The following is a 27,818-nucleotide window of genomic DNA, read 5'->3' as shown; positions in this document are numbered from 1 at the left end:
GAGTGCGCGGGCCTGTGGAAACTCGAGTGCAGGCGATGTGCTTAGCCTCCATGTTGTCGCAATGGATGCGCTTCGGCTGCAACACATGAACATGTCGCGAGCTTTTTCAGAGCTGTCGTTCTACATGGAGATCTCAGCGAGCAGCGCACACCAACCTGCTCCCAGCTTTTTGCTCTCAATCTTGTTGGGGAGACGAAGACAGCAGACAAGGTGCGCATGATGGGTGATATGGAGGACAAGGGTAGACTCGGATTTGTTGGGGCTCCCTGGAGGATGTGCGGGATTTAGGGTGATCAGCCTCTTGAGGCATTTCCAGTTCAAATTCAATCAAGTGGCAGCTGGTAGCTTCCAGCGCTCTGCTCTTGCTCAAGACCATCTCCTTTCCATCGGACTATCCTCAGAGTCCTGCCCAATGTGAACCGAAGAAAAATTTGGAGACGTCTACAGAATCTAGACGACGTTCAGGCAGAATACGGCGAGCTTAACCACTCAAGTCGCTCTCTGCCTCTCTGCAATGCGCCTCGCAATCGGATATGGCCGTGCGCGTGAAGGTGGGTTGACTGTGCACGGACCATGTTCCCCAGACGCGTCCGGGTCGGGTCCCAGTTCACCTCAAATCCTACCCACACGCCCAAACCACCATCCCACCCCAGTCTTCGTCATGGCTCAGAGTCACAAATACAAGAACTTGCCAGGCCTTGTAAGTTGCTCTGTCGATGCACGGAGCCTACTCAAGCTAACGTCAACGAAGGACACGGCGCCAGATATTTACGAGACGCCAGAGCTGACCGAGGACACGACAGTTCAAGTGAGGGCTCTGTAAATCACTTCCAGAAAATCTCGACTGACTTGATATCTGAAGAGTTCAACGGCGCGTTCTCCATCACAGGCCTCTGATTTCACGGACGACTCCGAAGGTGTCATATCAGGCATTGACCGCCGGAAGATCTCAACCGACCAAGCACGCACACAATTCTCCTCTTCACGAGTAGATGCTCGTGGAGTCGATTTCTCGGACCGCATTCGCTACCAGCGTCGCTCCTATCGTACGTCTTCCCGCCGCCGACCGCGCAGCAGTAGTCACGCAAGTTACGAATACGGTGACCTGAGCGATGACGAGGACGAAGATCTTGGGCGCAAGCTGGCAAGGCTACGGAGAGAGGTGGAAGAAGTCAAACAAGAGTACGAGCTCAGGAATTCGGGTGGTCAGGAGGACGGTCAAGACGAGACGGCCAATCATGAAGGCGTCGAGGAAGAGGATCCAGCAGAGGGTATTGCAAAGCTGAGCGAAATGCTGGATGCCGTATACACGCAGCGGCACGGTGGAGTCAGGGGGGCCGAAGCGCAGTTCGAAAGGACCTTGAAGAAATTCGCCCGATTGGCACCTACTCCTTCAGCAGACGCGTCAATTCCGCAGCAGACACTCGTCACGACCAAAGACTCGCAACAATCAGCCCAGGCGCTTGCCAAAGTGTCGGATTTCGACTCTCGCCTGTCCCAAATCGAAAAGTCCTTGGGTCTCAACGCCACCAACATGCCCGACATCGCTTCCAATCCGCCAAAGGCCATACTGCACAATCTCGAAACTCTCGAGCGTCAGCTGACAACCATCACCGATGTGTCCACCAACTCGCTTGACGCAGCCTCCCGTCGCGTGCAGAAGCTCACCCAAGAAGCCGAACGCCTTGAGGAGGCTCGCAAAGCTGTGCGAGCGTCACAGGAGGCCGTGTCGTCTCCGGTGCAGACGCGCCAGTCAAGCGACACTCCACCGATCGCCGAGCTTCCTGAGATCAGTGGTGCTTACATTGAAGATCCTGAGCGAGTGGCCAAAATTAACGCATTGTATGGCACTTTGGCAACCATCGAACAGCTTTCACCCACACTGCCGCTGATCTTGGATCGTCTTCGCACCCTACGTCTGATCCACACAAGTGCCGGCACGGCGAGTGCTACTCTCGACGATTTGGAGAAGCGACAAGGCGAGCAAGCAGAGGAGATCAGACAATGGCGCGAGGCCTTGGCCAAGGTGGAAGAGAACCTGAACAGTGGCGAAGGCACGTTGCAAAACAACATCAAAACGGTTGGCGACTGGGTCAGGGATTTGGAGGCGCGGATCGCCAAGTTCAATTGAGCAATGCCATGTGACGTAGAGCGTGGGGTTGCGAGCGTACCATGTGGAATTCGTTTCTGAAGAGTGTTGGCAGGTTCTGCTTTTGTCCACACGATACCCTTTTCATTTTCTGCTCAAGAGTGCGTGATCATGTATGACTTGAAATTTACGTCTCCTGGGATGGCTGGTCTAGTATGTTCCTAGCAGACTTTTCATGTAGCTTAGTTTATGGAGACCCTGCATTGAGAACCTCGTCCAGGGTCAGATCATCCTTGCTGCCAATTGACCCTGCATGTTTCCAGAACTTGCTGAGATGTCTCGTTCCACTGATCCATATGTTAGAATGAGTAAAAGGAAGACGAGTATTGACTCACCTATCACATAGGATAGTAACCAGCCGATGTCCCGGTCCCATCTGCAGAGCTGCCTTGGTGACGGCAACACAGTTCACAGCGCTGCTGCTTCCGCAAAAGATGCCGTCTTTTTCGACGAGCCATCGCGCCATTGCCATGGCTTGCTCATCGGTGACACGAACCGCATCATCTACCAGCTCCCTTCCAGCTTCAAAGTTACGAGTCACGCGGTTGATGCCGACACCCTCTACAATGGTGTCAACTTGGTGTCTCCTCCTCGTGCCTTCTCTCTCCTTGGGGTCAAACATCACGCCGTACTTGACCCTGTTGAACAGTCCGCTTCCTTGTGGGTCGGCGAGAACAACCTTGAGTTCAGGTATTCTCGGCTTGAGGTAAAGTGCAACACCCGAGATGGTGCCACCAGTCCCAGCACCTGTAACAAAACCATCGAGTACGCCGCTCATTTGGCGATAGATCTCCGGCCCGGTTCCTTCATAGTGCGCTCGCCAATTGGCGTCCGTCTCAAACTGATCGGCGAAGATGCCTCTGCCAGGCTTGTTGGGATCATTCGTGTGTTCGATTGCTCTTGCTTTTGCCTTGTTGACAAACTGGTTCTGATCCACAATCGGCGCTGGTCGGAGTCTTTCGACCTCCGCGCCCAGCTTCTCGAGCAGATCCGACTTTTCCAATGCTTGGTCGTTGGGCATGCAGATGTGAGCCAAGTAGCCCCGTGCGCGACAGATGGCGGCGAGCGAGATGCCAGTGCTTCCGACAGTCCCCTCGTAGATCATATCGCCAGAGTGTGGCGTCAAGAGGCCCTCCTCTTCGGCCATGCGGATGATGTTGAGCGCAACCCGGTCTTTGGGGCTGTTGCCAGCGCCATTGAGGAATTCGGCTTTAGCAAGGATCTCGCAGCCGGTGAAATCTGAAAGCGACTTGATTTTGATGAGCGGAGTGTTGCCTATGCAGCCTTCGATGCCTTCAGCGATCTCTTGTTCATGTGGTCCAGCAATGGACTGCCGCCGGGAATTATCTGTGAGCTGGACTGTGCTGGTGCCGCGGGCTGCGTCTTTGTCCAGGACTACTGACGATCGTCGACGAGATCTCTGGAAGCGGCGCTCCAGGTCGGGATACACATCTTTGTAGCCCAGGGTGAGGAGAATTCCAGCAAGAAAGGCGCCTAGGACCCAGAGTCTGGTATTGTTGGGCGACGAATCCATGCTCTTCAGTGTGCTTTGCGTGTCGGATCTTTCAGCACTTTTGAAAACTCTTCGACCTCATCTGAGCGACCAGCTGAGTACTGATTCCTGGCCTTGTTCCCCGCCTCTCCAGTCCTGTGGATGGTTGGTCGAAACAGGGTCCGGTTTGACTTTTTGTCATGCAACTGTGGCTGGTGAACGCCAGCTGTGCCAGGGAGCTCGGGCCGGTCAAGCCACAGACAGCCGCAACGGCCACTGACGACTCTCACGCGGAGTCCCCACGCGCCCATCCACACCTGGCAGCAAGCGATCCTCCACGTCCTCTCTCGTCTCCGACAACTGCTCATGGACTCGCCGCTCGTCAATTCTCTTTTCCGCCAACTGTTTTCCCATCGTGCCAGTCGATGTCTGCGCACAGGGTCCCTCCAAGTGGCCCGCACCCAGCGTCGGGGCCTCTTTGAATCGCGGGGAGGGCGTTCCAAAGTGAAGGAGGAGGATGTGGAGAAATGGGTGCCCCGACCGGAGAAATTCCCAGAAGACAGGATTGGGGAGCTTGAAAAGTACAACTGGGTCACGGCCCAGACCCTCCGGACCAGGAAGCATAGGCCAAAGAGGGTCAAGATGCTCATGCGTGATTTCATTGAAGGTACCAGGCAACGCACTCAGCCGCGAGCGATTGTTGACTGATGTGGTGCCCAGACAGCTTATACAACCCAAGCTATGGCTATTTCTCCAAACAAGTAGTCATCTTCCACCCCGGCGAACCCTTCAACTTCAACGCAATCAAAGACGAGCCCGAATTCCAGCGCATACTCGGCGAAAGATATACCCAGTTCGAGGATCAGCTTGACGAGCAGGACAAGGACGATGTGCGGCAATTATGGCACACACCGACGGAGCTCTTTCGCCCGTACTATGGCGAATCAATTGCCCGCTACCTCGTTACAAACTATAAGCTGTCGCAATACCCATACCACGACCTGCTCATATACGAAATGGGTGCCGGAAATGGTACGCTCATGATCAACATACTCGACTACATTCGCGACCATCATCCAGAGGTCTATGAGCGAACGCAATACCGCGTTATCGAGATTTCAGAGTCTCTGGCGGAATTGCAGGTGCACCAATTGAAGCGCACAGCAGCAGCGCGAGGTCATTGGAACAAGGTGCAAATCATCAACCGCTCCATTTTCGACTGGGACCAATACGTCAGCTCGCCATGCTTCTTTCTCGCTCTCGAAGTCTTTGACAACTTTGCGCACGATTGCATCCGCTACGACGTGGAAACGGAGAAGGCTTACCAAGGCTCCGTGGTAATCGACAGCCAAGGGGACTTTTACGACTTCTACGACGAGAACATAGACCCGGTCGCTGCAAGATTTCTCCGGGTCCGCGACGCTGCGGCAACCCGCGCCTTCAAGACACCCCTATCAGGCTCGCGCCTCTTCAAAAACTTGCTCCCACAAACCGGTTCGCCCTTAACGGAACCAGAGTACATTCCCACAAGGTTGATGCAATTCTTTGATATCCTCAACAACTACTTTCCTGCACACAAGCTGGTGACGAGCGACTTCCATGAACTTCCCGACACGATCAAGGGTGTCAACGCTCCTGTTGTCCAGACGAGGTACAAGAGGAAAACGATACCAGTTTCCACGGCCATGGTAAGCTTCCAACGACTGACAATTGCCAGAAGTCCTTTGTCTAATACTCCTGACAGGTCCAGCAAGGCTACTTTGACATACTCTTCCCAACCGACTTTCAAATCATGGAGGACGTCTACCGCGCCATTACTGGCAGGCTGACCCGCGTCCTTACGCACGAGGACTTTATGCGCAGGTGGGCGTATGTAGAGGACACCGAGGTCCGTAGTGGAGAAAACCCCCTTCTTAGCTGGTACCAAAACGCTAGCGTCATGACTACCGTGTAGGCCACTGTGTAGGCTGACGCTGCCTTGTAAATATTACTTTGCATGAATCTAATGGCATTCAACGTGGAGACTCCGTGGCATGAGAGCAATCTAGCAAGTGTTCGAATGCATTAGATCCCGCATTAACTTCAATGGACAGAACACGTCAGGGTCAGGCAAGGGGATTTGGTGGATTTTCGCTCCAGTTCAGCATCATTAGAATGTTCCACCACATAGTATAGAAACTCCTTATTCAGAATCCCCATCTTCGCCATCGGTGCTCGCCGCCGAGCCCTCGAGGTCTTTCTCGCCATCTCCAGCGCTTCCGCTTTGCCCGTTCACAGGAGTCGTAGACGGACCACTGCTTCCAGCCTCAATCCGCAACTTCTCGTACCTCTCGCCGGCTTCCTTGAGCTGCTCCTGTATCCATTTTTCGTGGCTTTCAATCTCGGCCCGTTCCCTAACCAATTCTTGCATCCTCCGCACTTTTTGCGTCTTGATTATCTCCTGCTCCTTCAGCCTTTCCCTCAGCCGGGCCAGTACGCCGCCCAATTCTGGTAGAGGCGTGATTTTGGGCGGAGTCCGTGGTCTTGTATCATCCGTGCTTGCTTTATCTCGCTGGCCATACGTGCCCGCGCGGGTCTGCGCCGCTTCGTACGCCGCGTTTCGCTCGGCCTCGCTGTCGTCGGACTCGTCATCTGCAGACTCTCCCTCCGCCCCTCCTTCTGCCTCGGCAATCATGGTGGCCATCTCCTTGCGACGCTTGCGCTCGGCCTCGTGCTCGGCCTTGCGTCCCAGGTTGATGCGGCCGTCGTCGACGAACTCTTCGAAGCCTTCGGCAAAATCCTCGTCGTCCGGGACGAGCCTGGTCTCGGGATACTTCTCCTTGAAGCTGGAGCGCAGTGCCACGTCGCGCGGCCGGTCCATGTCGTCGCTGTCGTAGGCATTGCCCGCGTTGTAGATTGTGCCGTGCTCTTCGTCCCTGTCGTCCAGCGAGATGAATCCCGACTCGTGCTCCTGTGCCAGCCGCGCTCGTCGCTCCTTCTTCTCCCGTATTTCGGCATCTGTTGGAATGGCTGAGGGGGTACGCGTCGTCGACAGTGTCCCAAATTTCGCGGTGATGTCCAACTCCTTTCCCGATTCTGATCGGTCACTGCTCAAATCCTTTGGTGTTGTGGGGGTCGAATCGCGAAGCTCTGCCAATGCTTCCTTGCTGTAGCTGGGCCGGTCTTCAGATCCTATGTCTGGTCTTGAAGGTAACCTGTCGGATGACAGGCTTGCGCGAAACCCGCCGCTTGCTTTGCGCTCCGCATTTCGTTCGGTAGCGATCCGGCTGAGATTGCTCTTCTTGGGGGTGAAATGCTTCTCCTCTCCTCCATCACCTCCTTCGCCAGGGCCGAATGACAGGCGTAGGGATGAGCGCTTTTTGGTTTTCGCGGCGATGGGTGGGCGTTTGACTACCGGCTCTGTAATTTACCATCAGCTGTCTGGCCAAGGACGTTAGACCTGCACAACAAGACTGCTTGCGAGAGATGACTCACCTGGTGCTGAACCGCCGCTTTCGTTGCCCGAGCCAGTCGTGCTGGCATCATCGTCGTCGTCTTGGCCGATTTTGCGGGGGACACGCCGCGAGCCGAAAGATTTTCTCATGTTGCAGGATGCTTTTTGAAAGGCTTGAGGGAGCGGCACACGTGAGCCCCTTCAGATTTTGGGAAGTGTTGGGCAATGCGGGTTCGGACAGTTGTGGATTGCAAGTTCGATGTCAGAGCTGAGATGTGACGCGCTGTTATGCGACAGTTCTGCCCCGCTTTACCGCCGTGAAGGCGCGCTCACCGCCCGTGGCAGAACTTGGCGGGAGCTCGACTGGCGCGTCCGGCTGTTGTCCGCGGCGAACTCTCGACAACTACCACGCCGTCGCAACGTCTTTCGCCGACAACTACCTACCTCACACCCCTCTAAGCTCCGCGAGCTCAGCGTTTCAAGATGCCTCAAGCGCAACCGGAATTGAAGAAGGCAAGGACATCCAGGAATTCGCCGCAACAATCGCTGACAGAAATGTGAATCTTGCAGTACTTGGACAAGAGACTGTTTGTGCAGCTCAACGGGTCCCGCAAAGTGATCGGTATCCTCCGTGGATACGACGTACGTTTCCCTCGCAGACTTGAATGATTCGCTCCCTGCCACCAACGAACTCCAACGGAGACGACGAATGAGACTGACTTTTGCCAAGGTCTTCCTGAACATTGTCTTGGACGATGCCGTCGAAGAGAGAGGCAGTGGCGAGAGAGTCCCCGTCGGCATGTGTGTATGTAACGACTCATCCTCCTTTGCAGTGGTCGCAATACTGACTACCTCGCAGGTCATCCGTGGTAACTCCGTGGTCATGCTAGAGGTACGAAATCCGCACGCCCAAAACGCGCACAGCCGACCCCACCATCTCTACGCCCCAAGCACCGTTGCTAATGCAATACCCGTTAGGCCCTCGAGCGCATCGGCGACGATCGACAGAACAGGGGTTAGATTCGTCCAAGCGTGGACGGAATATCAAGAACTACGACGTCATTTTGAAGTTGGTACCAGCACAGCAGGCGTAACCAGAGCATGCGGGAACAGAAATGAGCCGGCGACATCAATTGGTACGCTAGACACTACGCCTCAGCTGTCAAAACCTGCATTGACGATAAAAGCGGTTTTTGGCGTTAGTGGAGCACAGGATACCACGGCTGCCAGGGTGCAGTATTTCAATCAACCTTCAATTTCATCTTCCAGGAGACGAGCGTCCGTCTCCCCAATGTCCGTGTCAGCCATGGAGCGGCTTGCAAGAGGTTTTCGTGATGTTTGGGAGATCATTTCAGTTGTTTCCACTACAGGTTCGGACTCGCGGGCTTTGCGCTCTTCGCCCTTTGCACCAAGTCCCATGCAAGCTCCGCCATGCCAATTCTCCCCCCTCCAAACTCCTTCGCACGAGCGCTACTTGCTTGTCTAAGCGCGTACCGGGCTGCGATCCCTTGCAAGATGATGGTCCCGCGGTACAACCCAAATGCTTCGCCCCAAGGAAGTTCGGTAGAGGGGTCCCATCCAGCTACCTGCTGGTAGAGCGCGACAAGCTCGTCTTTCGGGGGCAGACCGCGCGTTCGACCCGGGAGAAAGGCTTCATTTGAGCTTACTCTTCCAAGCAGATCAGCATTTCGGCCAGCCGTAACGAAGGGAGTGAGGAGGTTGGAAAGATCGGAAAGCGGGTGCCCTATCGTCGACATTTCCCAACTACACTTGAATGTGAGCAAATCATGACGCCCATAGCTTGACAAGTCTTGCTTGGGTGAAGACTTACTCTATGATACCAATGACTCTTGGCTCGGTCTTGTGAAAAACAAGATTGTCAATCTTGTAGTCGCCGTGGACGAAGGTGCCTCTGTCTTTGGGCTGCGTCTTGGGGTCCTTGAAAAAGGCAACCATGTCGTCGTAGTGCGGGAGTTTTCCGACAGGCTCCTTCGTTTCTACGTCGAGGGTCTGGGCCTGCGCTTCGCTAATGGTGGCAAAGGTGTTAAGCTGGCGGTTGTAGAAGCCAGAGTGCTTGCCAAAAGATGCGAGACCAACCGACGTCGGATCCACACGGTGGAACTTGGCGAGCGTGATTATGGCAGAATGCCACCTTGATGCGCATAAGACACGGCCGATCAACGAAGAGGAAAGGGAGACAAGGGGGGGAAATAATCATACATCTTCGTCCTATCATCCGGCTTGACTTTGGGCAGGCTGGGGTCCTCGAAAATGCGGCCATCAAGGAATTCCATGATGTAAAAGGCAGTGCCAATGACGGCGTCATCTTCGCAGAGGCAATACGCCTTGGGCACGGGCACGTCCGTATTCTCCAGCGCGTGGATGATGCGGTACTCGCGGTCGACCTTGTGCGCCGTCTTGGAGAGCAGCTGGCCCGGCGGCTTCTTGCGCAGCACGAATTTGGCCTTGTCGGCTGCTGTCAAGAGATACGTGGGGTTGGACTGGCCGTATCCAAACTGTGCGGCGTGTTAGCAACATGGCAGATAGTGTGCGATGGCGATGACTACGGCTTCGGGGCTGGCTGGAAGGCTTGTGTGTTGTCATCTGGTTTTTGTTCCAGCGCGTATGACCTTACCTGCTTGACGTCAATGGGCGTCTTGATCTCGGGCACGTTCCGGTCAATGTATCTCTCGAGCGAGGCGACATCGATTGGCTGTCTTACGGCGCCAGCCATTGTTTAAAACAGGAGGCTCCTGTGGGTAAGGTCTGTGTGATTTCTTCGGTCTTCAAGGCCACAAAGGCTTCATGGTGGAGCTGCTGGAGCGGCTGCCATGTGGTCTTTGAGTTGGTTGCTGCGGGAGGAGGTCGGTGGACGTGGGTCATCCTGCCGAGGTCCGTGGGTCTCGAGCGAGGGACCAGTAGTGGAGGGCGGGGGTCCCCCATCTCCGAGAAACCTGGAGTGCCAAAAACCAACCGCATTTTGGCTTGGCTCAACTTGGTCATCGTTTTGGCTTTTTTATATTTACGTTTATTTTATTTTTTCTTCTCTGCCCGGTTGTCGCTCCATGCTGGGTTGCTGTTGGAGAGCTCCAACTGTGGCGTTGCACTTTCCCGGACAAAAGCTTCTGAAGAGAACTTGATGATGCTGTGTATGAGCTAACACTTGAATCACGAGAGAACAGCGCAGTTGGCTGTTGCAGCTATGATTTTTCGGCAAAGTAGGTCAATACAGCAGCTCCGGCATAGTGAAGTGAAATTGCTGATTCGTCGGCGTTCTGATGACAAGTCGGAGCAATGAAGCACTCATGTCAACGAGTGGATTCGAGCTCTGAAATTGGCGGTTGTTGATTGGCAGTCAGTTGATGATGTTGCCTGCGCGCCAGCCTTTCTGTAGGCGTAAGAAACTATGTCAGCGCACAGCATAGAAATGTAGGTTTGACAAGTCTGGTTCAAGATCCCGCAAGCGCCTAGCTGCATTACTGCTCAAGTGTCACAAGCCACGCCGGTCTACAACTCCAAGACTGTTGCGGAGTCTGAAAGCACGCTTGTAGCAAAATATAGAACTGGCAAACGCCTCGCTGTATCCCAGAAAGTCTACCCAATGCCCCGTGCAATGCCAGCTCTTCAAAGAATAGCAAATTCAGTCCTGCCGGTTGACGCCAAAACTTCCGCTCCTTGGTCATAGATACGTGAAGTGAAAGGTGGAAACGACTCAAGCTCTCCTCTTTTTCGCATCCATGATCTTCTTGCGCTCTAGCTTCTTCCGCTTGAGCTCTTCTTCTTCCTTCAACGCCAGCTCATCTTCACGTCTTGCTATCCGGAGCGCCTCTTGCTCCTCACGATCCACGTCGAAAACGCCGGCCTCCATATCTGAGTCCGAATCATAATCCTCTTCTTCTTCCATGTCATCGTCCTCGTCGTAATAAGTGTAACGTTTGGGTGGTGGCCGTGCTCCAAGAGAAGCGCTCCTACTTCGGTCATAGCTCCCGCTCCGACTCTTCAGAGCAGAGCCTTTGCTCATCGTTCCTTGATAGGTGGGCTCTCGTGGCGAAGGACGCATGGTACCTTGGTATCCGAGGTCCGCCGACTTCTTTTTCTCGGGCTCGCTGGGCTTGGTGTTTTTGGACTCAGGAACCTTGGACTGGCCCTTCTGGGTTGTCCGTGGAGGGGGGCCAGTTCCCTGTTTAGCTTTTGCCTCCGCCTCGTGGGCAAGCTTCTCTTTCTTCGACATTTTTTCCACAGGCTTGTGCTTGATCGCCCCAACGGAGCGTGAAGCCTCCTGCGCAGCCTTTGCCCGTGCCATAATCTCTTGGAACGAGCCTTTCTTGGGAGGAGCCGATGATGCGGGCTTGACAGCTGCCGTTGTTGCTGACTTGTTCAAGACAGGCTTGGAGGCGCCGACCGATACAGCCGGTTTCGAGGCTGGATTTGCCGCTGATGGGGCATTTTTCCGAGCGTTGTTCACCGGGCCCGACGGCTGAGCGGTACCTCGATACGGAATCGTGTTAGATGATGATGATGGAACTGGTGGTTTTGTCGTCGGCCTCGGGAGTGGGGAAGACGTCGCGGTCCGGGGTGCGGGACTTGGGCGAGCTGGAGGAACCTCCTTCCGTGGGGCTTTTGCCCTGGCAGCTTCGGCATCGCTTTCGGCTTTGCGCTTGGGCGGAGGAGCTGGAAGACCACGGTCGTTTGTGCCGTTTGTGCGTAAAGGTTGGGCTGCAGGTCCAGTCGCTGAAGAGGTAGCCGTAGGGGCTGGAGGTCGAGACTGCGATGGTGCTTGTGACTGACCGCCGCCATTTCCGATGGACGATAAGACACTGCTGAGAAACTGTGGGAAATGTCAGAAGTGATGATGACTCGGGAACAGAGTCTGCTCACACTACTCATGTTGTAAGGAAAGCCCGCTTTGCGTTTCCAAGATCACCAACATGTAGTTGTAGAGCGGGCGTTCATGCTGCGGGTTGAAGAAGACGCAGAGACTCGGGAGGGATGCGGCCTGGCCAACGCGGATACTGGAGCGACCGCTGGCGCGACCGAGGAGACAGGCGCAGGAGAAAGGAGAGAGTGGTTGAGGACGGAGTCGTCGTTGAAGGTGACGCTCTTTAAAGCGCAGCGCCGGCGGCACCTGGCTACCCGGAAAACGCGCTATCCTGATTGGGTTAGACCCAACCCACTCGCACATTGAATGTTATTCTAGCGATCCACGCCCACCAGCTTCCTCTTTTCACGCACGACACGCCTCCAGAACTCGACGTCTCAGTCTCCGCCAGCGCGGCTAAATCGATTGAACGCTTGTTCTATTTACACCTCCTCCAACAGTACGTCTCGCATCCCACGCGCCGCCTGCGCCGCCAACATGGGCTATTTGGGAGCCAACCGCTGACTTTGCGAAGCAACCGAAAAAATGAAGCACCTCGCGGCCTACCTCCTCCTCGGTCTTGGTGGCAACACCAGCCCCTCCGCTTCCGACGTCAAGGCTGTCCTTGAGTCTGTTGGTGTCGAGGCTGACTCTGAGCGCCTTGAGAAGCTCATTGCTGAGCTCGAGGGCAAGGACCTCCAGGAGGTACGAATCGAACACGCCCTGCACAGAGGACAACGCTAACACTCTCTCCAGCTGATCTCCCAGGGTACCGAGAAGCTCGCTTCCATTCCCTCCGGTGGTGCTGCCGCTGGTGGCGCCCCTGCTGCCGCCGCTGGTGGTGCTGGTGCCGCTGAGGAGGCCGCTCCCGCCGCCAAGGAGGAGGAGAAGGAGGAGTCTGACGAGGACATGGGCTTCGGTCTCTTCGACTAAACGCATCGCCATCACGGTCAACAACATGGTCAATTTCGCACGAGCCGGGTGTAAAACGCACGCGGACGGCGGCAAAAGACTAACGTGCATGGGAAGAACGGGGGGGTTCACGGGCTTTGATATGGGAGTGTACTAAACTGCTCCCATTTTGCGGCGGAAACGTCGTTTGATATCCAATCGAAGAAAGCATTCGTGCCCTCCAAACACCAATTCCTCGTAAATCGTGAACCAACCATCTTCGCCTGCCATGAACAATCTCTTCACGTGCAATGACCAAGTGATGCAACACGCGACTAAAGTACGGCAGTAAGCACGGCGCGTCAGAGCAAGCAGCCTGTTGTGGATTTGCAGCCCTTTTGCTGCACTCAGATTGGGTGGTGGCAGAAAAGTCTTGGCGTTCTCGCTTATCGAACGCCGCCCACGACGGCCTTTTTGGGGAGCGCTGCCGACCTCTTCTCAACCCCGACCGCGACGACCCTTCGAAGCTTCACCAACCAACCTTCGAACTCTGAAAAGATGGCTGACCAGGAATACGTGAGTTTTGGACTTCTCGACGTCCTTGACCCAATTTTGCTAACGCGCTGCTTCAGAACGCCGAGGAGGCTGCCGGTATGCACTGAAGCCCTTTCGCACGCCTACATCCACCATGCACCCATCGCAGTCTCTGCACTGTCGAAACCACCCGCTCAGTCCATCGAAACCCGATAGGGTCTAACCCTCGCTGGAACGGGGACGTATGGCTGACAATACGGTGATGTACAGAGATCAAGAAGAAGAGAGCGTTCCGCAAGTTTTCTTACCGCGGAATCGACCTTGACCAGTACGTCTCACACAACTTGGGAGGGCGCAAAAGTGCCGGTGCATGCGCAGGCAATTGCTAACAGCAGTCCAGGCTCCTCGACCTCTCGTCTGAGCAGCTCCGCGATGTCGTCCACGCCCGTGCCCGTCGCCGGTTCAACCGCGGTCTCAAGCGCAAGCCCATGGGCCTGATCAAGAAGCTCCGCAAGGCCAAGCAGGAGGCCAGGCCCAACGAGAAGCCCGACCTCGTCAAGACCCACCTCCGTGACATGATTGTCGTCCCCGAGATGATTGGCAGCGTCATTGGCATCTATTCCGGCAAGGAGTTCAACCAGGTCGAGATCAAGCCTGAGATGGTTGGTCACTACCTCGCTGAGTTCTCCATCTCCTAGTAAGTCGGCCCATACAAATGCCTCCTGCGGACTCTTCTGACAATCATAACAGCAAGCCCGTCAAGCACGGTAGGCCCGGTATTGGTGCCACCCACTCTTCCCGTTTCATTCCCCTCAAGTAAACGGTCTGGGTTCGGATTTGTACGGTTGGTGGAGGTTCCTGGAGACTATGGGTCTGACGAAAAAATACCACAATGGATGACGGTCTCCTTCTACTTCATGGTTCAAAATGTGATGTTCATTTCAACTCGAGTGTCTTGCCACCAAGGCAGATCCGACGGCCGATTGCCACGCCATCCGCTCTCTCCAAGAACCCAATAGTCATCGTGTTGACACCAAATGCATTCCACTGACAGCTCCAAAAGAAGAGTACACAAACCCCCCGGCGCCGTCTTCAGTCTTTCTCCGAAATCTGAAATTCGATTTACGACCTGGGGCCGTTAATGGGAGAGAACATGCCTTGGCCCAGTCCATGCTCCTTCCTGCCCGTCAAATTTGCAGATTCTGTTCCGAAGCTGTCAAACAAGATCATGAGTTGTTGAGCCTTTGAGATCCGCGTCTTTCGGGTGCGCAATTTTGCCGGATTGCGAAGCACTGGTTTCCGGAACTGCCTCGCTGTTGGCTAGCCAGGCACGACCACTGGGACCGTCCATCCCGAATTCGCGCTTGCTTTCAAAGTCCACCGTCTGTTTCTCAGATGGGTAATTGTTCCACGAAAATTCAAATTCTGTCCGGCAATATCTTGTCTTGCACTTGCCACTGACGGTTTGGGGTCTACAACTATTGTAAGACGTCGGAATCGGCGTAAGTGTCAGCTTAGCGTGCTTTGATCTCATGCGCTCGAAGTCCAGGTCGCAGAATCGGATGTGCGGGCAGATCTTCGTGGTGTCGTTCGCCAGCCTGCCCTGAATCCGCTTGATCGGCAGCAAAACAGCGCTCTCCACACCTGACAGCTTGAAATCGTTCACGTGCACAAAGCAGCTGCCCATGCGCTGCAGGTGGTTCTTTCCCACGCGGGAAGATTTGTTCTTTTTTGAGCGGACCGATGGATCGCAGCTCGCACACGAAATCCCGGGGCCGTAGTCTTTCATCGAGCACATTTGGTCGTAGTCCAGTTCCATGTGCTTGCATAGGCGGAACACCCGTTTCTTCTTCGATGATTCGTGGTTTTGGCGAGGGTCCAGCAAAGTATACTCTGGTGGTTCAAGCGCTGTCTGAGAAGTTGCGCGGCGGAAGAGCTGGCGGAGCTTCTCGATCAAAGCCATAAACGACATCTGGAAATTCAATTAGCATTCGAGGTGCATCTCTTGAAGGGGTGGGGCTTTTGTGATGTGGGCACCTTGGGAGATCTTGATTCTGTCTGTCTGTTACTCTTGAAAAGGAGCAACTCGTCTGTTACAATTTCAATTTGTGGTGCTGAGAGGTTCAGAAGGAGAGCTAGGCAGCAAGAAAGTTTGCTCTGCGGCCTGACTGGTGTCCTTTTATCTTTAATTCCATTTCACGGGCGATTCGGTTCCATGGTTGTGGCAACATTTCAAATTTGACTGGAGAAATTTTTGAGTTGCAGTTTGGCCTGGATGTGTTGATGATGAACCCGGAAAGCGACACGAAATCCTCAAGTGTACAGCTACGGTGCCAGGCCAGAACATCTATCGAGCATACGTACCAATACACGGTCTATTGCACACACAGATGCGATTGCCACGACTTTTGGGCCTCATGAGCGAATAAAGTAAATGGGTGGAGCTTTTCATTACTCTCAACGAGGAGCGCCATGACTGGTACGTATCAAAAGCTGGCTCCGGTACGTCAGGTTGACTCTCAACGGAACTATGTAATTTTCAAACCACGGTTCCGTAACATCCCCCAGGCAACGAAAGAAAAAGCTTTCGTGGCTCCTGAATATTGAAGCTCTCAAAACCGAGCATACAACGCGCAGGGGAAGGCATTGTTGAAGCAAGATTCAGAACACGTCATTAAATGGCCATGGGCTGATTCAGCTTCACGGTGCAGTCCTCGGAGAAAGACTCCAAAGTTGAGAACACAAGAACGGAAATGCCGAACAGCATCATCACTGGGAAAGGCGAGAGTCTTAGGAATCTTATGATATGCTTGCTGGACAACAACCGCAAGTTCAATCAGCCGTCAAGACCAGGACCGGCCGCGCTGGCGAATCGTCGTCTTGCCTCTCTCGAATTCTAGAATGACGTTCCTTGTTCATTATCCGGCGCAAAATTGGCTTCCCAATACTCGTTCGATAAAAAAGTAGCCTGGTCTCGTCCGGTCCAAGTGCCTGTGCTCGGACCAGATTCGAGTCCCCAATGCGGTAGAATTGCCTGTCTTTGAGCTGAAAAGTGGTCTGGACAGTAGTCGTACCCGCGAAGTCCTGATGCGGAGAGACGGCGGTGCTGAGAATGGAGCTCTGTCTTTGCAGGACGGAGTGCTTTCCTTGGCACTTGATTCTTTCCGTCTCCAAACACTTGGAGCTGAAGTACGCGTACGTGGCACAGTCAACCGAATCTGCTAGTATCTTCGCCCAGGCACTCTCCTTTTCGCACGGTATCCTCAGGCAACGAGGTTCCTTGTCTGGACGATACCAGGCGATGGTGAGGCTTCCGGTACAGTCGACTCCAGTGGGGCCCAATCTTTCCAGGATTTGCCGCATGATTTTGTCGAGATACACTTGTTGCTCTTCAGATCTTTGGCCCAGCCAATGCTGTAAGTTTGGCTCGCTGCGCAAAACCTCGACGATTTTTACATGCTCCAACTCTATCCATACAGATGGCACTACGAGCTGGTTGCGAACATGTAATGCCATGACGTCCGCTAAAAGCTCTCTCATCCTGACTCGCCGAGCGACGCCAGTACAAAAGCTGACTTGTAGGCCCCAGAAATTTTCCAAGAAGGAGGTGGTGAGTTGGCTTTGTCGTGATAGCTGACACTTCTTGATCGTTGCGCTTGGAGTTTTGTTCCATGTCTGAGCAAACTGCACGACCACGTATTGTCCACCTTGGATTGCGAATTGGCGCTGAGATTGCTCCCAGATGCAAGGATTTGTTCCCAAATTGACTAGGTAGCGGTCACATTGACCATACTGCATGCCTTCGTCATTATCACAGTGCTCATTGACCAATATTGGCGCTCCGATTGTGATGTGTTGATCTCGATGCATTGGACGATTGCAGGTGTCGTTGGGCAAGGAGACTGTTGTCGGAAAAAAGTGGTAGATGCCATTCTGCCCAGGGGATTTCATGATAGTGCCACCACCAATACGCACACCGCAGATGTCTGGATCGCCTGCAACTATGCCACGTTTTTTCATGTAGCAGCCAGGGCCCCAGGTGTCCAGAAGATCTTGTGGGCTCGCAGACAAATTCAAGCTTCTCTCATTTCCTAGCTCAAAGTGGTGTTGAAACACTAGAACTTCACCCTGAAGCATTTGGTCCATGCAGGTGGTCTTGAATGGTCGGAGGATAATGAGAGGTCGGACGAACTCTTCCAGGGAATTTGATCCAAATAAAGAGATCGTTTCGATGTCTGTGTCCAGGAAGAAGGGTTTCAAGGGACTAATGTGCGCTTGCATGTAGGACAACAATCCAGTTGCAAGAACTTGAATGGCAAGACAAGTGTCCGAGAAATACGAACCGGTAAGCGATGTGACCCAAAGAGGCAGCGTCATTACACCTGGCAAGACATTCAGTCCTGACAGAAACTCTCGAGCAATATGACCAGCTTCCTTGGTGGCGCGAGCGAAATCCCCCTTTTCTCCAGTGGCAGACCTTTCAAGCCATAAACCATACCTCAGTTGACTCAGATGGTGTGGTAATGCAGCTTGGAGTTTTGTGATCCATGAGAATGGCACCTGGACCAGTTTGGCGTAGTTGGTCTGGAAAGGACGAACCAGTACAGTGAAGCTGTCGCAGCAAAGCTGGTGATTCTGAAGACTGCTCGCAGCATCATGAATGTTGTACAGGACTTTGGCTAGCCGGCGAAGACCACTTTCTCTGGGATCAAGGCCCGTGGCAATGGAGCCGAAGCCTCGCATTTCAAGATCAAAAGAGCCCTGGGCGTTCTGATATCTCTGATCAAGTCCCTGTTCAACAAAAGTAACAGTTCCAGGCCATTCCTTTTTGCTTCGTGATGATGGGGCCACTCCGCCCAGCCCACAGAGTCCCTCGACTAAATGCTTGATCTCGTCGTGCCGTCCTCTACCAGCAGGGCTTGCGGAATGTTGTACTTTCTCGTTTGTCGAAATTGATATATTCTGTTGGTAGTGCTCCAAGTGGGGACAACCTGGAATGTGCCAGTCTTCTTTCACCTTTGGACAGCTTACGCGCGGCGGATCAAAGTAGATCCAAAGAGAGTCGATAGCTTGCTCCCAAAGCAGTTCAACAACCTCCGCAGTCGAATAGTCCATGTCCAGAAGCTCTGAAATCCAAAAGTATTTGGATGCCGTATTTCTCTGTATGAACGCCTTCAGGTACTCTCCCGCCTGTTCCAAATGACCTGAATAAAGTAATGCCTCAAGATCAGGTGGGATTGCAGTGCCATCCAGGCCATTGTCATGTGGAAGTGTTGAGAAATCAACTTCTTTTTGAGGGCCTGTCTCAGTGACTGCTACTGAGTGGTGAGGCTTGTTTTTCAGTCGCTCGGTTGTCTTGCGACCCTCACCTTTGAAAACGGAGTAATCTTCTGAATCTGATGGTTGAGGCCTGGTCTGATCATATATGCCGGAAACAGACGGCGACACGGTACTGCAAAAACATCAAATTTAAGAAGTTCTGAAGCAGGTAGATCAACTGACTGCATTGCCCTGTGTGTTTCCATATGTTCGGGCACGGCGAACTTCTCAGTGCAACCAGGCCAGTCGCACTGAATGTCATCATCTTCGGATCTTCGGCTTTTTGGGGGTGGCTGGAGATCCACGTATTCGCCACTGTAGTTATGTCCAAGCTCATTGGAAGAGACAGCCATCCAGGCAGCAACATGACCCAGGGTGAAATCCAGACTTGCGAATGGACCAGATGGTTTCGAGGGCTCAGGAGATGGCCGACAGCTGGCGCCCGACACCAAGGGATTTGGTGAGTTTCCGCGCCGTTCCCCATGCGAATCGACAGGGCTGGGTACTTCCTGAGCACGCTGGTTTGGTCAACTTTTCCCCCGCGGTTGGAAAGACCAATCACTCACCTCATCGTTTTGAGAGGAACGTCTACTGTCCATACCTGACGGAGTAGGGGTAGCGCTCAGCAAGAGATGTGAAAGTCAACGTCCATATGTTTCGGCAAGGCTGAACAAAAGTGGGAGACTGCCCGCTTTTACCGAGCAAATGCCTCACAAGTATGCTGACGGGCCGCAGTCTGAATGGGTAACACAACTCATCGGGGCTGAGCTGAGCCTCTTCAGCAGACAAGAGGAGAAGCAAGGCTGAGGCATCGCGCCATTGGTTCAAACGCTGCGGCTCCGCCACGCATCTCTATCGCGCAGCTCCACGCGGGCCTTTCTTGCAGAGTGACTTCCTGCGCAGTTTCCAGCTGGCTGAGATGGAGGTCCAAAGATGCAAAATCTATGCTGCGAAGCTGTGGCTCGAACGCTCGAATTCGTCGTGGCGTGACGGGGTGCAGAGAAGCCGTGGTGCCATGTCGGGGCTGCACGGTGGTGGCAGAGAAGTGGTGCATTGTAGAAGTCCGCAAGATCCAAAACTGCCCTGCGCTGCCAGCCACGACGACAGCGAGACCATTGAAGGCCCAGGAAGCTCCCGAAAGCGACAGGGCGCCCACTGAGTTGTGGTGGATGTTGGATCGAAAGTGTCCAGTCGCGACAAGAAGTAGCGCCAACGAGCTACATGTGGGAACGGGCCGTCGCAGCTACCTCCCCGTTTCCGGCAAGCGCCAAACCCGATTCGCACCCACCTCGAGGCATCAGAAGCACCAGGCTGGATACCTGTAAGTAAACAAACGTACTTTGGTATTCCAGGGCTTGAATACTCCCTGCGATTTACCGGTCCAAGTGCACCAAAGCTCGCTGTATGTGATGTCTCTGGTCACCTACGTTTTTAGTCGTGTGCCACAAATTTCGATGCCAAACCTTGGACGCTCAGAGGGTCGACGAGGTGAATGCCCAAATTAACGCAGGATGAAGTTGGCAAAATGTGTGTGATGAGTAGACGGGACCCATGGGAAAATGTCACAAGCAGCGCACCGTGAACACCGTTGGAACTTTTTTCTATTAAAAAACCTGACACTGGGGGTATATTCGGGAAAAATTCCAATCCAGTCCGTCTGCTCCTTCATCGTCGCGCGTTAAAAATCCCATATTTTTCCAGATGATTGTCATCCGTCTACCTCCTCAACCGCCGCAAAAGAACGCCGTCGCTCGATCTGGCCTCACGACTTCTCGTGAGGCACCTCGTGCGCGATGCTGAGCCTGTGCTCAATGTCCTCCTGCTGGGCCTTGGTGCCCAGGTGGCCGACGGGCAGCATGTTGAGCTGGTCCTCCTGGGCGTCGAGCTTGCGGTAAGAGAACCAGAAGCCGATGCCGCCGAGGGCAGAAATGACGGCCATGGAGCCGTAGTTCCAGACGAGCAGGGGGTCCGAGGACAGCGGGTTGAAGGCCTCGCCGATAGCGGCGGCGATTGCGGACATGAAGAGGGCAAAGGCGGCGACGAGCGAACGCATGTTCTTGGGCGCCTTGCTGAAGCCGTACTCGAGCGACGTGATGGAAGCGAAGATTTCGGAGATGGCGATGAAGACGTAAGCGCCTGTCTGGGCCCATACGTTGATCGACACGTTTTCGCACGACGACGCGTTGTTGCCGCACTCCGAGTACTTGTAGATGTAGGCTTGCAAGACGCAGGACCAGACCATGGCCATGCTGCCCATGAAGAAACCGGCGGTAATCTTCTTGATGGGCGTGAAGTTAATGCCGGCCTTGCGCAGAGCAGGGTAGATGAGCCCGTCGCAGATGGGAATCAAGATGATGAGCGCAAAAGGGTCGAGGTTGGCGATGACATCGTTGGGAACACCGTGCAGCGCCATGGTCGAGGCCTGGGATGTCAAGTTGTTGTTAAGCTGGTTGTAGGTGAGCCAGTACAACGGGTACCAGAGGAAAACGCTGCAAGCCTTCCAGCCACGGCCAACCTCGTCGACCCAGGCGTCGTCAAACACCATCCACTGTGGCCTGTGTTCGGGCGCAATGCGCGAGGGCTTCAGGTCGTCCCAAAAGGTACCGTCGTGCAGGCGCTTGTGGAAAGTCATTGGGTTCCAGTGGAACTTGGATACCGTACCACGCCAGAGCAGCCGCACCGAAAGGCCGAGGACACTCCCTTGGGGCGCAGTGTGTTGGTACCAATTGCGGCAGCCGTACAAGATGGGAATTGCGAGGCAGAACAAAACGGTGGGAATGAGGAAGGACAGGTAGAATCCAACATATCTCTCGGCGTACGCCATGGAAAGCTGTCCAACGAGAGAGCCAATGTTGATGAAGAGGTAGAACCAGTTGTAAACTCTGGCAGTAGTAATCGCAGGGTCCACAAGGACGCGTTCTCCAGACGACAAGGTCTGGACGTACATTTTGCGGGGAATCTGCTCGGCGACCAGAGGGGAAATGTTGGGCTTGAAGCCACCAGTTCCGATGCCCATGATGATCAGACCGACAATGAAGCAGGCGAGAGAGTTGTCCGGGTGCTTGAGAAGGCTTGGGGCTGCCGACGCAGTGAGAATGGCGTGACCAACAATTGCTGTGAGTACCGAGATCCAAATAGTCTTGAATCTTCCCAAGTACGTGTCGGCGACGTAGGCGCCGAAAAGAGGAACGACATAGACCCAGAAAGTGTTGAAAGTCGTAATGCCGGTCGCGGCTTGCTGGCCCATGCCGAGGGCACCAGGTTGAGCATCGTCGGAGCTAGGGTTCAAGGCTTTTCCAGTAGCGGTTCCCGGGTTGGCCTGTTGGATGAAGTTGGTGAAGACCTGGCAGCATCAGCAATGGCCCGCACGAGGTCAATTGCAATGTAAATTACCTGAGTGGTACCATAATAAGAAAGACGCTCAATCAGCTCGACAGTGGCAACCGTGTAAGCCTTGAAGGGAATCTTCTCGCTGACGCGACGGAGGGTCGCCAAGTCCTCATCGGTTGGCTTTTCCATGTCGTGGTCCAACCACTCAGTCTGGACGACGGCCTCACCATCGTACATGGGAGGTAGCTCGACGCTGTGGTGTACTTGCGACAGGGACCGCTTGGGGTCACCGCTACCGTCGATCAGGGCGGGGTCCAGCTTGTCGGCCGCGTAGGCGTCGGTAGCGTCTCCAGGCATGGTCGCTCGAGATGATCAAGTCCTTGAGACAAGCGTTGAGGTAAAGCGGTACAGGAGCACGAGGAGCACAGAGGTTCAGGCGGAGGTCCTATTAAATATGGCACCATCGGGTGCGGCCGAAGGACCGGCGTGCAACCTCATAGTCGCAATGGTCCGTATCACGACAGTCTTATCAGGATTTGCGTTGATTAGGAAGGTGAGTTCCCCGGGCGAGAAGAGCACTGGAGGCGACATGTTGGACCCAATCAAAATGGGGTGTTCGGCCAAGCTTTAAGCTGGAGACCGGATCTTTTCCACATTCAGTGCAGAGGCCGCCGCCAATTGAGCTTTGATAGCGTCAAGCTTTCGGGTCATGACATGCAGAAACCGTCTTTTTTCAGCCTCCAGCGGAATGGATTTTGACGACCGCCAAGAGCAACGCTACGACGGCGCGCTACAAGTCGACGAGGTCAAACACAAGGTCTGCAAGGGGGAAGCATGGCGGGAGCAAGAGGCATCTGCTGGGGAGTCCAAGGCGCGTTCTCGGTCGGACTGTGCCGCGGGGCCTGTGTCGGCAATTGAGAGGCGCACCATCCATCTGGTGGTCGCGTGCTGCCGTGGAGCCGACATGTGGTTGCCGTGGACGGACATGCGATGTGGTGTCGTTCAGGTCCAGATTGCATGAGGTGGCATCCCCGTGGACTTTTGCTTCTAGAAAGGCAAAAGTCTAGGATTTGGATGCAAGGCCCTGGTCTCGGTCCAGCCCTGTCCTGGTCGTAAGCCGGAGCCGCGTCGAGTGGACCAATCCGGGCATTTGCAGTCTAATCTCTACAACCAAAGAGGCAGGCGCAGCCATATAGCTTTGGCGTCGTTTTTCGACATTTCGTGCGACGGCGTCGTAGACGATTTGTGGGGGCGAGAGATGTGGTTTGCCGCAGTGGCTGGCGGCGAGGCGACTCAATCAGGTCCCGTCTCCGGCATAAGGAGTAAAGACAAGGCGGCGGGAGGGGCGCCTCGTACAACAAAAATTCATCGGCCGTTTGTATCCGCAGTGTTGGCTACCGAATTGCACCATCGACGGCGCTTTTTCTGCCGGTCGCGCAGCTTTCGGCCGGATCCCAGGTCTGTGGCAACGCACAGATTGGTCGACAGAGGTCTGATGGCCGGAGAGAGTGACATGACAGCGGTGATCGGCGGATCACGAATGATCGAGAGCCAGAGAGCGGACATGTAGCGGTATCGTGAGTTCGTTACGACGGCGGGTGGGTGTGGAGGAAGTGTGGATTGTGGAAGGAAGCCTCTCTCGGCCGGTCCGTGCCTCGCTTCCCTCCCAAAGGATCCCGGCGCCAATCATGGCCGACCTCTTTATCACCACCCACGGCAGGCAAAACACTCAGGTCGACAACTCGACCCTCGCCTGGCTATCTTTCCAAAAGCAAATTCCTCATCCTGCTCAATCAATTCCGTCAGCTCCGATTATCTTCTATTGTTCTGCAACCGAACCCAAAGCCTGGCTTGGCTTGGCTTGCATGCAGGAGGGCTGAATGCAACCTCGTTTCTGGCCTCCAACTGATATTCGGACACCAAGACCATTGACCAGGCTTGCAAGTCTTGCAACGGTTGCGACGACTGGTCTCCTCTGTCCCGAGGCCAGCGCCAAAGCTGCAGCACGACAAAAGACTTGGAATCTTTGTGCCCCACCGGCAGATCGCCCCACAAGGCCAGCGGTCCGCTCTCCGCTCGTTGCTGGTCCGCTATTCTTATCATCGTCTAGCTGCACATGAGCTTAAGAGCACCTCAGCGCTGGACCCGGCGAGAGCCCTTTCCCAGTCTCCTAGTCCCCAAGAGTGCTCCGTTGCTCTCGGCGTTTGTAATTCGTCACCCACCGATGGTTCGTTGATGGTCAAATACGAGACCAGAAAGATTTGACGCAATAGTTGAGACTGTTGGCGCCATCCTGGATTGTTGCTCGCTTGTCCACGACATTCAGCCAAAGATGCGCAGAGTCCGACTGACGCCCGAGCCTTTGCAACACGACATGCTATCAGTGATCCAAGGCAGAATTCAACGGCGTTTGTGCTGGAACGGAAGCGAGCCTTGTTGCCAACGCAAGCGCGCTCATTGGCTGTAAGAACAAGGCTGGAGATATCTGACGCGCTGACATTCCAGAAGCCGGTTAGCCAGTGCTCATTCCATCCATTCCCTTCAAAGCGTCGCTCGAAAATGCGTGTATTTCGGCTGCCAAGCGTCCATGGCCACCTTGAACGAATCACAACATGTGTTTGCTGTACATGCGAGCGTTGTGGCCATTGCTCGAAGGGGCATGTCCTGGTTCGCCGGGTGGCTATATTCTCACTGCCGGCTTCTACTGGAGGGCGGGGTTGTCAAGGGTGGCTGGCGCTGACAGGGGCCGCGAGGCTACGTCACCGGCCTTCAAAACACCTTCCCGGTCCGCCAACAAGCTCATTCACGTGAGGACGCTCCTCTCTCTTCGCTTCGCGACTCTCAAGTCTCGGATCCTCAGCCTTTCCATCCATCCCGCTGCGTTGCCTAGGTGTTTCGGACTGCCGCCAATGACGCACCATCACCACTGACGTTGCCCTCCAAAGCCCCAGCCGGCTGCCCACCTAACCCGACCTGACCTGCCGTGTACCAGCACCCGGTGCCCACGCGAGCCTTGCTGCCGCTTCACCACCTCAACCCAACTGCACGACTCTCCCTCCACCTGACATGTAGCTGATGATTCTCCGCGACAACTCCATCCGTCCTCAAACACCATGGCAGAAATCACCTCAGTCATCAACGTCGTTGCCTGGGGCACGAGGCTGTCGCTCAGCCTGTACGACTTCGGCATCGCCAATGCTGCCGCGACGCGCCAGGCAAACAAGATCGCAAAGAGCGTCAGTATGCTCACTCTCATGTTGAAACAAGTCGGCACCCTGCTCAAGGAAGACAACACCACCCCGTCCGACGAAGCCGTAGACACGGTAGGGGACATTGTGGTCCATACAAACAACGCCTTTGCAGCCATCGAGGCTCTCATCCCAGTGAACCTTCACCTCGAGGCTGCCGCAGTGGAGAGTGATGTTCCAGCTGCTCAAAGACGAAAATGGGACCTCGTTTCAACAGACAACATGCAATATCTCCTCACCTATGTCGAAACCCTCAACTCCACCCTTTCAGTCATGCTCCAAGCTCTCTACACGGTTAGAGTCATAGCTTGGTCGAGGTGAGCCTTGGTATTAGTCATTCTCATGTTTATAGGTCTTCTGACCGGGCCTCAGATCCCGCCAGACAAGGCTGCCTGCATCGGCAGCCGATGCCGTCGCAAATGAGTGCTCGCAGCTAGAAGTCCTCATAGTAGAGCAACAGCTCTTGCTACTTGAACTCTCTGATGCATACGCGAGCTATCGACGAAGTTGCGATTTTTCTGATTCCCCATCGAGCTCAGTGCACTTTGAGCAAAAGGATTTTGTCCCCAATCAGGACAAGACGCCCCCGCCTGCCAGCCTGGACAGATATCGTGATCCTTCTTTGATCGATGTTCAGCCAAACAGACCTCTACCGGAAATTTCGTCCTTGGTCAGGAGATCATCACCACGCTTCAGCAATCAAATTCTCACGAGGTGGACTCTCTTGCAGGAGATTGAGCAAAGATTGGCTGTTCCCGAAGACGAAATTTACAAACCTCTGACCCCGGCGCAACAACGATTCGGAACGCTTGGGCGCAGCAAGAGTTACGAAGTAGACCACAGGGACGATCCAATCCCAGGAATCATGCGCACAGGTGCCGGCCTTGTAGAGTCCCCCAAGCCGACGAGACCCCCAGTAAGCCCTGTCGGAGCCATGGAGCACAGCACTCGCCCCATCCCCATTACGCCCCTTCCCACTGCCCGAGCTGGACAGGCCTTTTCCCCAGGGTCGTCCAACTCCTTGCCTGCTGGGTACTCTGTACAACCCGGTCGTCCTCCGTCCATGGCCTACTCACCTGCCTCCCCTCGGACCGGGTTCAGCAACTACTACCAGCCGCAGCCTCAAGCACGTCCTACCGCCGTGGCCGACAATCGTCCTAGCACCGAAGTAATGCTGGGCATTCCATGGCGACTCTGGTTGCAGAGCTACCACTGGGACTTTACAGACGACAAGGTCATGAACACCAATTCTCAAGTACCTCTGGACAAGGCCTACACGGATCGCAACGGCTGGACCGAGCTCATGCAGACCTGGGTCCGCCGAGAAGCGATAGAAGAAGCGCGCCTCAGTTTCAACCAGGTGCAAAAGGAGGTGCAGGACGGAGGTCGCACGCGGTTCGAGCCGTGCTTTTGCATAGGCAAGCCCTTGACATATGTGAGTTACATCAACACATCCATCGCATGCGGGAGCTTTCGCTGACATCCTACCAGGCCGAAGTCCGCCGCCTCGTCGACCGCTCGATTGAAATCTACCGCGCCACCCAATACCCCCCAAGCCTCGCAACCACCGAATCCGCCGGCACAGGCCCCGCCACGCCGTCCTTCTCGCTCCCCATCCTCAGCGACTCCAAGCAGCAGCGCCGCGGCCACTCGCGTCACAACTCTTACTACTCGACCGAACCATCTTCGGACGACGACTACTCGGACGGCGCGCGCTCGACCAGCCGCCACCACCGCCGCCGCGGCACCGAAAGCAGGGAGTCGAGCCGGCATTGGGATAAGGACAAGAGGAGACGGAAGGAGTCTAAAGGGAGCAGCACATTTGGCACGTTGGCGCGGTACGGTGGCATTGCAACGCTGTTGGAGGGCTTGCCGGAGATTTTGAAGGGGCTCTGAGAGGGAGGATTTGAAGAGGCAGGAAAAGTCGAGCCAGTCGGGATTGCAAAAGGGAGGAGTCGCCCCGAAGACGGACTACAGATCTATTGGTAGATTGACTTGGCGATTGACGGGTTGAATGCTCCCAGACTCTGGGGGTCTGCATCTTCTTCTTTTCTGCTCTCTTCCATTTACATATTTGCAGACTTTTCCCCTGTTTCTCCCCTTACGTTCTTCTTTTCCACACCATTGGCGCTCTCAGAAGCTGGACTTGTCCTTGTTGATACCACCACATTATCCTTCCATCAACACACGTTTCCCTTCCCCTTCCTTTTCTTCCTCCCCTTTCCTTTCTCCGTCAATCTATCTCTCTTAGCCTCGCCACGCCAGTCTCGCCAATCTCCCTGTCATATCGACGAGGCGAGGCGAGGCAAGTCATTTCGTTGTATCTACTCCTTGCTGACGCTTCCGCCTTCTATTTGCACTTACGATTACGATTACGAAGTCGACGCTTTTTACGATTGCCGACCGCCTCCGACGTCTGCATGTGTCTTTTTGTATTTTCTTACTGCGTTTTTTCTGTCCTGCTGTGGTTTTTCTTCAATCAACTTTTTGTGGGTGGATGCTCGGGTGGATGCGGTGAATTGGTGCGTGTGGCACTGGCTGGGTGACTGGTGCGGCGAGTAAGG

The 27,818-nt window shown here is 54.6% G+C and overlaps 13 protein-coding genes across 13 annotated transcripts; 6 read left to right on the top strand and 7 right to left on the bottom strand.

The window, feature by feature from the left end:
• Nucleotides 1-622: 622 nt before the first annotated feature.
• On the top strand, nucleotides 623-2,357 carry J3D65DRAFT_614796 (Dynamitin-domain-containing protein). The gene is made up of 3 exons (XM_066799255.1): nucleotides 623-700; nucleotides 752-808; nucleotides 863-2,357. Exons 1-3 carry the CDS (start codon nucleotides 662-664, stop codon nucleotides 2,129-2,131), a joined length of 1,365 nt encoding a protein of 454 aa, XP_066659033.1. The 5' UTR covers nucleotides 623-661; the 3' UTR covers nucleotides 2,132-2,357.
• J3D65DRAFT_614794 (tryptophan synthase beta subunit-like PLP-dependent enzyme) lies at nucleotides 2,218-3,935 on the bottom strand. Its single transcript, XM_066799254.1, has 2 exons — nucleotides 2,485-3,935; nucleotides 2,218-2,436 (listed from the first exon to the last, which is right to left on the bottom strand). The coding sequence occupies exons 1-2, from the start codon at nucleotides 3,681-3,683 to the stop codon at nucleotides 2,337-2,339; spliced, it is 1,299 nt and encodes a 432-aa protein (XP_066659032.1). The 5' UTR covers nucleotides 3,684-3,935; the 3' UTR covers nucleotides 2,218-2,336.
• A 23-nt stretch (nucleotides 3,936-3,958) lies between these two features.
• Nucleotides 3,959-5,804, top strand: J3D65DRAFT_614792 (S-adenosyl-L-methionine-dependent methyltransferase). Its single transcript, XM_066799253.1, has 3 exons — nucleotides 3,959-4,308; nucleotides 4,362-5,329; nucleotides 5,386-5,804. The coding sequence occupies exons 1-3, from the start codon at nucleotides 4,008-4,010 to the stop codon at nucleotides 5,593-5,595; spliced, it is 1,479 nt and encodes a 492-aa protein (XP_066659031.1). The 5' UTR covers nucleotides 3,959-4,007; the 3' UTR covers nucleotides 5,596-5,804.
• On the bottom strand, nucleotides 5,693-7,333 carry J3D65DRAFT_614789 (nineteen complex-related protein 2-domain-containing protein). Its single transcript, XM_066799252.1, has 2 exons — nucleotides 7,116-7,333; nucleotides 5,693-7,040 (listed from the first exon to the last, which is right to left on the bottom strand). The coding sequence occupies exons 1-2, from the start codon at nucleotides 7,222-7,224 to the stop codon at nucleotides 5,824-5,826; spliced, it is 1,326 nt and encodes a 441-aa protein (XP_066659030.1). The 5' UTR covers nucleotides 7,225-7,333; the 3' UTR covers nucleotides 5,693-5,823.
• Nucleotides 7,334-7,478: 145 nt separating this feature from the next.
• Nucleotides 7,479-8,555, top strand: J3D65DRAFT_614786 (uncharacterized protein). Its single transcript, XM_066799251.1, has 5 exons — nucleotides 7,479-7,587; nucleotides 7,645-7,716; nucleotides 7,805-7,879; nucleotides 7,934-7,966; nucleotides 8,053-8,555. Exons 1-5 carry the CDS (start codon nucleotides 7,558-7,560, stop codon nucleotides 8,092-8,094), a joined length of 252 nt encoding a protein of 83 aa, XP_066659029.1. The 5' UTR covers nucleotides 7,479-7,557; the 3' UTR covers nucleotides 8,095-8,555.
• Nucleotides 8,194-9,949, bottom strand: J3D65DRAFT_614781 (acyl-CoA dehydrogenase family member 11). The gene is made up of 4 exons (XM_066799250.1): nucleotides 9,710-9,949; nucleotides 9,295-9,590; nucleotides 8,906-9,226; nucleotides 8,194-8,838 (listed from the first exon to the last, which is right to left on the bottom strand). Exons 1-4 carry the CDS (start codon nucleotides 9,806-9,808, stop codon nucleotides 8,439-8,441), a joined length of 1,116 nt encoding a protein of 371 aa, XP_066659028.1. The 5' UTR covers nucleotides 9,809-9,949; the 3' UTR covers nucleotides 8,194-8,438.
• A 603-nt stretch (nucleotides 9,950-10,552) lies between these two features.
• Nucleotides 10,553-12,148, bottom strand: J3D65DRAFT_614776 (uncharacterized protein). Its single transcript, XM_066799249.1, has 2 exons — nucleotides 11,953-12,148; nucleotides 10,553-11,902 (listed from the first exon to the last, which is right to left on the bottom strand). Exons 1-2 carry the CDS (start codon nucleotides 11,959-11,961, stop codon nucleotides 10,787-10,789), a joined length of 1,125 nt encoding a protein of 374 aa, XP_066659027.1. The 5' UTR covers nucleotides 11,962-12,148; the 3' UTR covers nucleotides 10,553-10,786.
• Nucleotides 12,149-12,301: 153 nt separating this feature from the next.
• Nucleotides 12,302-13,113, top strand: J3D65DRAFT_614771 (ribosomal protein P2). Its single transcript, XM_066799248.1, has 3 exons — nucleotides 12,302-12,392; nucleotides 12,468-12,637; nucleotides 12,689-13,113. The coding sequence occupies exons 2-3, from the start codon at nucleotides 12,479-12,481 to the stop codon at nucleotides 12,863-12,865; spliced, it is 336 nt and encodes a 111-aa protein (XP_066659026.1). The 5' UTR covers nucleotides 12,302-12,392; nucleotides 12,468-12,478; the 3' UTR covers nucleotides 12,866-13,113.
• Nucleotides 13,114-13,270: 157 nt separating this feature from the next.
• Nucleotides 13,271-14,271, top strand: J3D65DRAFT_614767 (40S ribosomal protein uS19). The gene is made up of 5 exons (XM_066799247.1): nucleotides 13,271-13,399; nucleotides 13,456-13,474; nucleotides 13,628-13,685; nucleotides 13,758-14,054; nucleotides 14,108-14,271. The coding sequence occupies exons 1-5, from the start codon at nucleotides 13,382-13,384 to the stop codon at nucleotides 14,175-14,177; spliced, it is 462 nt and encodes a 153-aa protein (XP_066659025.1). The 5' UTR covers nucleotides 13,271-13,381; the 3' UTR covers nucleotides 14,178-14,271.
• J3D65DRAFT_674540 (uncharacterized protein) lies at nucleotides 14,272-15,513 on the bottom strand. The gene is made up of 2 exons (XM_066803554.1): nucleotides 15,395-15,513; nucleotides 14,272-15,329 (listed from the first exon to the last, which is right to left on the bottom strand). The coding sequence occupies exon 2, from the start codon at nucleotides 15,327-15,329 to the stop codon at nucleotides 14,574-14,576; it is 756 nt and encodes a 251-aa protein (XP_066659024.1). The 5' UTR covers nucleotides 15,395-15,513; the 3' UTR covers nucleotides 14,272-14,573.
• Nucleotides 15,514-15,983: 470 nt separating this feature from the next.
• On the bottom strand, nucleotides 15,984-19,355 carry J3D65DRAFT_226977 (uncharacterized protein). The gene is made up of 3 exons (XM_066794640.1): nucleotides 19,243-19,355; nucleotides 18,860-19,181; nucleotides 15,984-18,809 (listed from the first exon to the last, which is right to left on the bottom strand). The coding sequence occupies exons 2-3, from the start codon at nucleotides 19,027-19,029 to the stop codon at nucleotides 16,190-16,192; spliced, it is 2,790 nt and encodes a 929-aa protein (XP_066659023.1). The 5' UTR covers nucleotides 19,030-19,181; nucleotides 19,243-19,355; the 3' UTR covers nucleotides 15,984-16,189.
• A 1,043-nt stretch (nucleotides 19,356-20,398) lies between these two features.
• J3D65DRAFT_226949 (peptide transporter PTR2-A) lies at nucleotides 20,399-22,587 on the bottom strand. Its single transcript, XM_066794639.1, has 2 exons — nucleotides 22,070-22,587; nucleotides 20,399-22,019 (listed from the first exon to the last, which is right to left on the bottom strand). The coding sequence occupies exons 1-2, from the start codon at nucleotides 22,361-22,363 to the stop codon at nucleotides 20,439-20,441; spliced, it is 1,875 nt and encodes a 624-aa protein (XP_066659022.1). The 5' UTR covers nucleotides 22,364-22,587; the 3' UTR covers nucleotides 20,399-20,438.
• A 2,441-nt stretch (nucleotides 22,588-25,028) lies between these two features.
• Nucleotides 25,029-27,629, top strand: J3D65DRAFT_226883 (uncharacterized protein). The gene is made up of 3 exons (XM_066794638.1): nucleotides 25,029-25,571; nucleotides 25,627-26,689; nucleotides 26,746-27,629. Exons 1-3 carry the CDS (start codon nucleotides 25,120-25,122, stop codon nucleotides 27,148-27,150), a joined length of 1,920 nt encoding a protein of 639 aa, XP_066659021.1. The 5' UTR covers nucleotides 25,029-25,119; the 3' UTR covers nucleotides 27,151-27,629.
• The last annotated feature ends 189 nt before the right edge of the window (nucleotides 27,630-27,818 follow it).

The sequence above is a fragment of the Phyllosticta citribraziliensis genome (assembly GCF_038025025.1).
Source record: "Phyllosticta citribraziliensis strain CPC 17464 chromosome Unknown J3D65scaffold_2, whole genome shotgun sequence".
NCBI classification, from domain to species: Eukaryota; Fungi; Ascomycota; class Dothideomycetes; order Botryosphaeriales; family Phyllostictaceae; genus Phyllosticta; species Phyllosticta citribraziliensis.
This window is presented reverse-complemented; position numbering and strand designations above follow the sequence as displayed.